The sequence below is a fragment of the Egretta garzetta genome, unplaced genomic scaffold, assembly GCF_000687185.1.
Source record: "Egretta garzetta isolate BGI_Z169 unplaced genomic scaffold, ASM68718v1 scaffold64, whole genome shotgun sequence".
NCBI classification, from domain to species: domain Eukaryota; kingdom Metazoa; phylum Chordata; class Aves; order Pelecaniformes; family Ardeidae; genus Egretta; species Egretta garzetta.
In genome coordinates this window covers 2,362,750-2,374,012 of record NW_009259596.1, presented here as the reverse complement: position 1 = coordinate 2,374,012, position 11,263 = coordinate 2,362,750, and the positions used below count along the sequence as shown (strand labels likewise).

The 11,263-nt window shown below is 38.1% G+C and overlaps 1 protein-coding gene across 1 annotated transcript in view; it reads right to left on the bottom strand.

Moving 5' to 3' along the window:
- Positions 1–399: 399 nt before the first annotated feature.
- The window catches only part of ASB15 (ankyrin repeat and SOCS box containing 15), an 18,272-nt gene continuing 7,408 nt past the window's right edge, over positions 400–11,263 (bottom strand). Inside the window, exons 3-11 of the mRNA XM_009638156.2 lie at positions 9,104–9,241; positions 7,746–7,798; positions 7,517–7,648; positions 6,941–7,099; positions 4,574–4,819; positions 3,721–3,892; positions 2,780–3,350; positions 2,045–2,198; positions 400–572 (exon numbers count right to left, since the gene is read on the bottom strand). Of these exons, the coding sequence (XP_009636451.1) occupies positions 400–572; positions 2,045–2,198; positions 2,780–3,350; positions 3,721–3,892; positions 4,574–4,819; positions 6,941–7,099; positions 7,517–7,648; positions 7,746–7,798; positions 9,104–9,219 (1,776 nt within the window). The 5' untranslated portion in view covers positions 9,220–9,241. The remainder of the gene's footprint in view (positions 573–2,044; positions 2,199–2,779; positions 3,351–3,720; positions 3,893–4,573; positions 4,820–6,940; positions 7,100–7,516; positions 7,649–7,745; positions 7,799–9,103; positions 9,242–11,263) is intronic.

Genomic DNA, 11,263 nt, shown 5'->3' with positions numbered 1-11,263 from the left:
CTAAACTAAATTAGACATTGATTTTCTTTTACAGGTAAACTAATGCCACAAACTGAGAGCAGCAGTTGTATTTACCATCTTCATTGGGAAGTCCATCATGAAAATTCTTCTTTTATCCTTTATTCATCTGAATTCCCATTTAGAGGGTACTGTTCTACATAATTATTATAGCATCCTTATTCTGCTTTTAGCCTTTATTTGGATAGCACAATGTTGTGTTAAAGCATGAGCTTTAACATACTAGTTTTGAAGAAAAAATTTGTTCCCATAAAAGTACTATTAACAAGAAATATCAGAATGTTGTGAATGTATGTGAAACACCAAGCAGCTCTTTAGCTAGTAAAAAACAGTGAGGAAATGAGTCAAATTACAGCTTGTACTCAGTTATTTTTTTAAAAACTATTCTAAATGTATCCCTTTTCCATACAGATCATATTCTTTATATAGGATATAGTTCTTGAGAACTGGTGGAAGTGGAAACTTCTTCATGGATGACAGTTTCTGGAGTCTCCTTAACCCCAAGAGTTTACGTATTTTCAGGCGACACAGATGTTTCAATGGGCGAGGATTATCTAAAAATAACAGTGAGAGAGAAATGGTGGAAAAATCAATGCCAATGACAATGACTGTAAGCCAATTCCCAATCTCATAACATGCTCTAAGAAAATTAATATCAAAATCTATTACCTTGGGGAGCTGTTATTTTGCCACTTCTGAATAAAATACCGTTCTTTTCACTTCAGAATGGTGATGATACACAATGCTGATATTAATCAAACTTCTTCTGTCAGATATCTGCTTAACATTATTGTCTCACTTTTGGAAATATGCACACGGTACTCTCTCTTCAAAGCACCCATCTGAACACCTACATAATCAATGGTAACTGATGAACGATCTTTCCTTTCCCTAGGTGCACCTTCTAAAAACTGCGTGTTGAGGCCAGCCATGGCACCTTCCATTTCTGCTGCATCAATAAGGCACCAGGTCCAGACCTTACCATGCCTGGGCCTGCTGAATCTTCTAAAAAAATGCTTCTTTTCAGAAATTACATCAGTCAAAGAGCTCAGTTCAATTTAGCCTTCCTGAACATAACAAAAACTTTCACTGGACTTGAAATATCAGTAGTTAAGACTACCAAATTATTTGGATGTTCCTGTGACACTGACAAAAAGGAGTTCCTCTGCATGCCAATGTAAAATACTGAAGCAAAATTAAATACAGGGTACCAGGTTTAAACCTAAATATTTTGGTTTTAAACAGCTGATGTTAAATCAAATTCTATTTAAAATTAGAAAATAAAAAGTCAAATAAAATCAATTCATGCAAAGAGAACATTCAATACATTCCCCAACAGATTTTTTTTAAATTAAGGTGGCTGAAACCTATCTCTGGTGCCACCAATGGGGGAAGGTCCAGGGTGATGTGTAGAATTTCAGAAGTAAAGCAGGCAAGATATATTATTCAATTACAGTATTAGTAATGGCAACTCTAGATGTCTGTCATGTAAAACAGTGTTAGGAAATGATGGTACACAGATTGTGATGGCACACTCATTGTCACCTGTCACCTTAAACATAATAGGATCTCGAATGTGCTCTTATGCTAATCCTTGAATGATTAATAGACTTGAGAGATCAAGGGAGCAAAAAGGATGGAAGCGTGAGCAATATTCCCCAATAAAAAAAGTTGCGCCTCAGAGCTGTGCAATGACTGGTGTCACAGGGATTAATAAGGAGTTTGAGAAGTATGTCAGTGGTCTTGCTTAATTGCAAGGGCTTCCCACACAACAGTGACATTCCTTATGAGATTAATTATCAACAGGTGCAAGTTTGCCATATTCCAGTCTGATTAACTAATTTATGACTAGTGGCAATAGGTAAAGATCTGTCTCAGTCTGAGGACTGGATGACAGAACCTGATTCTTAGCTAGTAGACTGGCTAGTAGTGGACTGCTAAAACACTTTGGGTGAATGTGACCTGACATAAGCAATTAAAGCCTCCTATATAAAATCACATCATTAACTGGAAGTTGGATATTTACCCAATATCTGACGTATCTCTGTCCATTCTTTCTGTGTTTCTAGGACAAACTTAATCTTTGTGCATAGAGGAACATAATCCATGTAATCTATGAAAACACGAACCACTTTTCCTGCTAAATGTTTCAACCAAGGAACAGCAATAAAGTCACAGAACTGAAAGGGAAAACACATCAAGTCATAATTTCAAAATCTGTGCAGAAGAATGCCAAAATAACATACTGTAAAGCAATTACACAAGATAATTTAAACAAAGTGTTAGCAATGACCTTTAACATTCATAAATTGATGCCTAGGTTAGGTTACTTTAAAAGCCATTTTCTTCCATGCTTAAATTTTGTGATCCCTTAATTCATCTGGACAGGCCTGAAGGCCAATATTAATTATAACATTGCTATAATTTGCAGCACTGTTTTGTTCAACAGCAATATCTCTTTGGAAACACATCTACTCCATTGGTTAGAATAGGAACAGAAGTTCTGGGATCCTGTTTCATGATTTCTTAAAACTTCCTTTCTAAACCTCTAATATATGAACGCCAAACTAAACCCACTCTCTGTACATAATTTTCTCTCTCTCAGAGTAGAAAATTAAAAATGGTTGTTTTATTTTTAGGGTCTTTTAAAAAAGGATTTTGCCAGTACGTTCATCTTAATTCTGCACAATAATCTGGAATGGTTCAAGCTGGCTAATGAAAAGAGCAAAGTGAAGGGAAGGAAGGAAGGTTATGTATTTACTGGATTATCCTTTATTACAGAAGAAGTCCACCCAGGGAGAATCTCTTCCTCTGGAGTTGACCACACAAAGGAATTTCCAAAGATATCTTGGTGCATACAGTCAAAACACATATCCACATTATATCCGTGGTTGAGCAACAGCCTCAGCATCACCTCATCATTCAAAGCATACTGAATGGCACTGGGGAAATGCGTATCATTAACCAACATAAAGTAGCAATTGACGTTTGCTCCATAAGATAGGAGCAGCCTTACAATTTCATGGTTGCCAGCTCTCACTGCCACAAGAAGACAGTTTAAAGGATCCTTGTTTGGATTTGCCCCTGCTTTGAGCAATATTTCAGTGCAAAGAATGTCATTGTTAGAAACAGCAAAATAAAGCGCGGTTTTTCTTTCATCATCGTAACTATTTGAAATGTGTTCAGCCAAGGCAGTATTGACATCAAAATCATTTTCAATGAGGAGCTCTAGACACTGCGAATTCTGGCCATCTGCTGCTGAGTGAACAGGGCTTAACCCACTTTTCTGGATTGCAGTCTGGGATGTGACTGGAATGAGATACTTCAGGGCCCTAAAAAACAGTGAATAAAACTAGTTAGACATCGCTTCCCTGCATGAAGAAAACCACCCTTACCCAGCTACAAGCTAAATTACCAGGTAGGCACTTTACAAAAGAAGATCCAAACAGAGAAGCAGCAGCTTTGAGCACTGTCAAATAGGACCTTGTGTTTAAGTTGTTTCAGTAGTTTTCACTTAGTTCTAAGAAGCATCTTCTGCATTTTGCTATGTTTATGCTAAAAAACACTTAAAAGTCAATTCAAACTAATGTAACATACGCACTTTGGAAATAAAAATTATCTACACATTTGTAAATTTACCACAGTCATCTTGGATGTGACCTTGTACCTTAAAGAAAACATAAAGTCCAAGCTCATACTCACAGGTAATGCCCCTCATAAGCCGCTTTGTGTATGGGAAGCAGTCCTGCCTTATTAGGCACGTTGCCACTTCCTCCATACTCCAAAAGGAGGGCTATGCAGTCCGGATTACCTCCTTCAGCGGCTTCAAACAGTATCGATGCACCATCATCTGCTAAGGCCTGGACATCGCCACCTTGAAGGAGGATACAGAGTTTATAACTATATCCAAAGTGATTTGCAGATGATCATAGAAACAAGCCCAGAGTATTTTCCTCTTCATTTTCAGGTGCATTTAAGTTAAAACCTTACTCAAACAAGAAATAGTTTCTTGTGGCAAATTTAAAACTCAAAGGCAAAACAAGAGTTGTACAAACAGAAGTTCAAATGCTCACCTAAGTGGGGTCTGCTTTGACTCTAAGTGTTGTAACTGAGGATTTTCAAATTCAGGCATATTTCAAAAATGCTTCATTTCAGTAATTAATACCACTATAATTCTGAGAAAGGAAGGGAGGAAGGAAGAGGGGCAAGGGAGGGAAGGGAAGGAGGGGAGAGAGGAGGAAAGGGAGGAAAAGTGAGGGGAGTAAAGAGAAATAAAGAAGGGCAAGAAGGGCATCTATAGCAGCAAGCCCCTCCTTGATTGAAACGGATTGGTATCAACTCTACCACTCCTCTCACATGCATTATGGAAACATGTAAGCGTCACTCCAGTCTAGCAGGAACATCCATAGAAGCTTCTTTTCCTTCCAAGAAACTGAATCCTCTCTTTCATCACTGCTCTTTCTTTCTTTCTCCATGATCGCCCTAAAACATCTCAGCAACCAGGCAAGATGTATGCCAGTGCAGACGTGTATTTCCCTTTTACCTGACTACATACCTTTATGAATAAGATGCTCCAGCACATCACAGTGACCATATTCAGCAGCAACACCTAATGGTGTTACTCCATATCCATCCTTAAGGTTCACATTTCCACCATTCTTCAGAAGAAGAGCAACAATGTCTTTGCGTCCCTGTTTTGCAGCTTCATGCATTGCTGACCAACGTTTTACACACGGCTGGTGGATTCTACAGTTGTGTTTAATCAGCGTGGATACCATTTCAAAAGAGCCTGTTCTTACAGCTTGAAGATATTTAAGAAAGGAAGAAAATAATACAAATACATTTTCAGGTATGCTGTCTTGAAAGTTAAAGACATAATAAGTTTAGAAAAGCTTTTACTGGCATACTGATAGGAGGAAATAAAAGGATTTCCAGTCCTAGAAATCTGGGAATCCAGTTTACTGGTAAAAAAATGACAACATCAGCTGCTCAGAAAATCAAGGCGAACCAACAGAAGATGGGAAACATGTCAGTTTGGAGCACAGAAGGCAAAAGCGGCACCGCTTTGATTCTGAGAAAGCAGAAGCAGGTGTATCACAAGGAAAAGCAACAATAAAAATAACATACTATTCGAATATGGTCCTTACTTCTATAGTTGGTGCAAAAAATGCAGGGTCCTCAGAAAATTCCACTTGTGTCTTTGTCACCTGGTAACTCTAATCCTGGTGTGTGCTCAGTGGCTGTTGTCAGCCAAAGCACAGTTGACATCTGTCACACTTAAAGGCCACGTTCTGCCCTTCTAGGTTCCAAGTTTGAAATTTCCACAGATAACTACACCTGAAAATTATTTGCATACAAAATATTGATCCTGAGTAAGAGTCTAATTTTACTTCTGCACTGCCCTTTGGAACAGCAGATCTCTCCGCTGACTGGTGGGGCAGCTGAGGGAGATCAGCGTCACAGGGTTAGCAAATTTAACTTTGATGAAAGTCCCGTTATACAAGAAGGTTTTTAAGAGGCAACAGTCTTCATGATTACCCACAACTGCTTTGAAGTAGAGTATTACCAAATGTACCTGGAAGCACAAATCATCCCACTGGACAGTTACTTCTTCAGCATTTTCCTTTGTACTGAAGAGCCCTTTAATCCAGAGCTTTAAAAATAAAAGGAGTAACTAAAACATAAGCATCATTTATTACATGTTAAGCACCTGATCCTCTATTTCACTGAGACTAAGATTGAAACCTATGACACACAACAATATCTACACACACATTTTTTAGCGCTAAGTGACACAAAAACATAAAAAGCATCACAGAAACAATACACAGCTGACAAAGCTCATTTTCAGGAGCTCATATAGACAAATACTTAGGAAAATAAATCGGCGTTATAAGGGGGAAAGACCCTTTTATAAGGTCTAGTTAACTATGTAGGATTCATTAAAAGCAAAGGCTGAAAATAGCTTAAACCTTTCACAGACTTACAATTATTGAAAAAGGCTGAAACAATACAAAGCAAAACATTGCAGAGGAACCCTCTAGAAATGCCTCAGGGCCTTAAAATGTTAATATGGTAATCACATCTAATGAAAGTTAACAAAAAGTCAGAGACCTGAATATTTTAATACTGATAATTGCATTATATATTGTATTTTCTTATATTGTACTAATTTCACAGCTTGATTCTCTTCAGAAGAATGGAGGTGTTTCAACATCCAACAGAAATTAGAAGCTAATACAGCTAAATTATTCATGCATTGTAAAGCTCATTTAAGTCTACCAACAGCATAAAATCTTCCAAAGGAGACATCTTTCTTTAGACTGGGGTATTACTTAGAAATGCAGTTGAAGCTTATTTTCAGTGCAGGAGGGGAGGGAAATGAGATGGGAGATTTTGAAACTGAAAATACCTGCCTACTTCTGAAAAAAAAATCCAGTAAAACTTAAAATCTCCAATAACCTCCAGACCTCCAGAAGAAGTACACTCAAGTTGTATGTAGCATGTTACATATTATATGTAAATGCTTGTTATTACATATAATATGTAATAAGCAACAGCTTATTCTTGTACTGTACTTGTACCTTAAGATGGTGAAATAGGACCAGGTTGGTAAAAGTCTTACAGCACCTGAAGACAACCAAGAAGGTGCCTTGAACAAAAAAATTGGTCCCATGAGCAGCTCAGCGACCACCTAAAGCACAAGGAGCACCTTTAAGAGCAGCTCAGTGATCACTGAAAGCATAACGAGTGCTGAACTGAAAGTTGGGTACATTTCACTAAGTGCTGGGCATTTAGTTTCATCGTAAAAGATGACCAGCACCTAAACCACACCAGCCAACAGGAGCACTCGGGTGAGTACTTAGCGGAGGGGAAGTGCTGCCATTCACTTTGCTGAAACCCAGGGAGAGGAGGCAATTACCAATAAGAAGTGGAGTTTCTCCTTTGTCATTCGTGGTATTGGGCCAAACACCCTTTTCCAGTAATGTTCGGACATTTCCCACAAAGCCTGTTTTTGCCGCCAAAGTTAACGGTGTTTCTCCATCACATGTTTTGTATTCCCACATTGCTTTGTAAGATGCTAGAGGTAAGAAAGTGAGAAAAGATAAGACAAAATTAAAGCACAAGGCTGTTAACACATACACCAGAAATCCTTCAGTGCTAAATCTTTATGGAAATTACTTGTAATTATGTCTAGCTTAACCTAACTAATACTGTCGAGCACGCTGAATACTGAACAGTAATTTTTACTCTGTCTGTAGGTTTCTGAACAAAATGTGAAAACCGGTCTGAGTTCTTTGCTGGTGTAAATTGATGCAACTTGCCTAAAAAGAAAATTTGTCTGAATATTCATACAACATAAGCAAGATGCTCCATGGAGGATTTGATTGTACTTTTTTTAGTAAGCCGTTCTAGCCCGTTGTTGTGGATGGCTGTTTATCGGTCTAGGCTTCTTTGCTGCTCCCCTTATCTTGTGGGATATTTGTAGCTTACTCACCATCTAAAATGATTTCAAGTATTTGCTGAATTGGCTGAGCTGCAGCCTCATGCAGTGGAAACCACCCTCTTTCATCAGCTTCATCCAAAGCATATTTCTGTTTCACAAGTTCTTGGAGCCCAAATACTTGACCTTAAAAAAAGCCAACAGATAAATAAGATGCAGTTGGAAAAATAATATAATGGAAGCCCAGTTTTGCAAAGGGAATATTTTATTTTAGGGTTTTTACCTTGCTTTATGGATGCTACAATTTTTCTGTTTTCCTCACTAGGTGGTACAAAACTATCCAAAAAAGAGCACAAAATAGACAATATAAACAAAAAGTAGATGCATTGTATTATTTATTTTCCATTAGGTTCTCATCTGAGCCAACTCTCCTTTGAATACATCAACTACAATCTTCATGAGCCTTGTGACCTCCTCAATTATGCCTGTACCGTGGACCTTCAGAGTATCCAAAGTTCTCGAGTTAGGTGCAATTTCTGCTGCGTGGACTTATGGACTAAAAAAATGCATTTGTCCCATACTACAGAAATGAGCCCTTCAGATTCAGAAGCCTGAGACAGTGAACGAGAATGTGATGGTATCAGAATGTCAATATTCACTAGCGAAGGAGAGTTTGACAATACCGATGGTACCATTTTCCCCGAAAAAGAGTTGTAATGTTTTTAATAACATCATTTAAACCTTCATGAGATGGAAGTTAAATGCTAGTGCCTGCTAGTTCCTTGAGACGTTTTGGTGATAAAAGCATATTAAAAAATAGATCAGATTTAATTAAAAAAACCCAAAACAGCCAAATAACAAGAGTACACAGTGGCTCTGCTGAGAGTCTTCAGTGAGTGAAAAGGGAGGTTCCAGTCGTACAACAGGAACCCCAAGAGGACCCAAACCTTCATGAGATCCCTCAGGAAATGGGGAAAGGTTAACAGTCCCCCAAGACTTACAGTTCTACGTCTTTCCATTTTAGACAGGGCAATCTACAAAATATATTTATGGGATTTTTGCCAAAGAACTTCTATTAAGACAAACTTTAGCTTTGTTTCACATACACATTTTCATAAGGAGGTAAAATGGCCTGAAAGGCTAAGGGAAGTATTAGTTCAGCCAAGTGAATCTCATCTCCCTAAGCTCTCATCACACCACGTAGCTCAGCTGAGCCCTACATTTCCTAACCATGGGAACCACTCTTAACCGTAACATTAAGGTCACGTATGAACCCTTGGTGGAACACCCCTGTGGGGTTTTTGTTGTTATTGTTCTGGTTTGGATTTTTCTTGTACATGCATGAATCCAAGTGCACAGGGAAAGACTGGGACACTGTTACGATTACAGAGCAGACAGATTACTAACAAATCCAAATTTATTGCCTTTAAAGTTTGAGGATTTAGAAATGTTTGAGAAAAACAAAATCAGCATTTCCATTTTGTTTACTCTTTTCAATCACTGCTTCAGACAGTGCCTCACTGAGAAAAAAGGGGCCAAACGAAGAACTGTTTTAAGCACGATATAAGACTCTAAATATCAATGTCTCAAAACACCGTTAAAACATGGCATAATCTCTAACACATAGTGAATTGACAGTACCTGTCATTATAGCTGGAAGACACTGGTGGCTTGGCCCCATTTGATTCTTGAATGCTAAGCTGTATGGCATACTCAGTGAGCAGATCTTCAACCAAATCTTCTCTTTCATCCATCATTTCTATGGTGAGCTATGATGAGCTATTTTGCAATACACACAAAAATATACTGTGAAGGATCATATCCTGCTTAAGGTATTTTTAAATAATAAAATCAGGTTTTTCCACCAGTTTCTTTCAATTTAATAATGTATTGGTGAGATTATTGCTATTTTAAAATGATAACATTCCTGTTTAAAAATGGTGATAGAAAAGAAAACATCCCTGGAAACATTTAGTACTAGACATGCCATTTAGGAAAAGTTCTTTTTATTGTTCACACGCTACATTTGTCATCTACAGACAAATACTGGACAATTTGTGAACCTTAAAAGGGACTTTTCTTCTTTAGAAAGCTGTGGTCATCAAATCAGTCAATATATGATTTCCATACAAGCACAAATAATGAACAGTAAACAAAATTATAGCCTCATGAACGATTCCTAATAAAACAGAGGCATTCACAAGGAATTCATGAATGTAAACACAAACACATATACATTTAAAAATTATAGACACAGGAAGGAAAAACACTCAAATTGTTTGAGAATTATTTACAGAGAGGGTCTGCAGTTCAGAATGGAACACATAACCAGTTCTAAGGGTGATCACACATCATCCTTATTCAGGATTTAAACAAACATCAAATTATTTCAGAGAAGCTGTGTTCTAACTTGACTCTTTTGCATGGGGAAAGAACATTTTTTTCCCCACTTCCTTCACCCAGTCTGGCACTGGGAGCAGATATAGGATGGATCCACCAACTAGTGCCGTTTGGACACAGGATTTCAGCGTGAGAGATCCCACAGCATGCCACTAGAGTTTAGGTGGTGACATGTCATTCAGTTCTGAATTAAGACAAAACTTTTCTAGTAAAGTTTTCAGCTGTAACCTGTAGTCACCCCTCCTCTCCTGGAGCTGAACCCAGTGTGGATGGGTGGGATAAATGAGGGATTTGAGAGACACGATACCAAATGCAAAACCTATTTTATATTAACATAATAATGGATGAGATTTTGGACTTCATGGATAGGTAGTTGCACAACAAAACACTACAGCAGTCCTGTGTCATTATCACTTTTAGCCATGATTAATTATTAAAAAAAAGAAAAAACCAAAACCACAAAACAAAACAACACTTGCAGATCTCACTTCACTTCTACACTGCCAAGGCATGGTCTATCAAAGCAGCCTTAAAGACTTTGAGTCTCTGTGCTACTTCTGCAGTCATGAAGTTTAGTGGACATTCGTGGGGACCCGGTGCACAAGCCCGGGTCATGGTCAAGCTGTGGCCATCACTGCTTTCAAGGTCTGAGAGCGGTTGGAAGGCTCAGCGGATCAGTAACGGAGCAGGTCAAACCTTTTAACTATAGCCATCAGCGTAAATTCAGTCTCCTCACATCACCAACTTGAACTATGGCTTATGTCCACTAAGTTTTTTGCTAGTGATGTCACATCAACCAAACACCTTGCTAGTAAATTATAATTGGAAGGTCAGGAATGTTGGTTTTTACACCATCTTCCTGCAGGTTCTTGAAGTGTAAAATGGGGTATTTATCTATCATAACAGTTATATAAGGAATAAAAACTTAAGTTAATATATGCATAACTGTACCCACCTAACTTTTTACAGGTGAGCTTTGGGGTTTGACAGAATTTCTTTGCTTCATTCAATCTTAGTAGCCTAACATGTTTGGCCTTTAATCAGACTGCGGACACCAGAAGTTGATTTTTTTTTTTTTTTTATAACAATTAAACTACTATTCCCGCAGTTTATGCAGTAATTTACTGTATCTACCACACAGAACGCTTGTCACTGCCAAAGTGCTGCACAAATATTAAACAATTATACTAAGCATCTGTTGCCTCTTTCTCACAGAACAATCATTGTGGGGTGTCCTAGTCATTTTGCAAATAGGGAAGGAACTTTGTAGAAATTATTTGGAGGCCATTTCATAGAATCATAGAATGTTTTGGGCTGGAAGGGACCCCTAGTGGTCATCTAGTCCAACCCCCTGCAGTGAGCAGGGACACCGCTAACTAGATCAGGTTGCTCAGAGCCCCG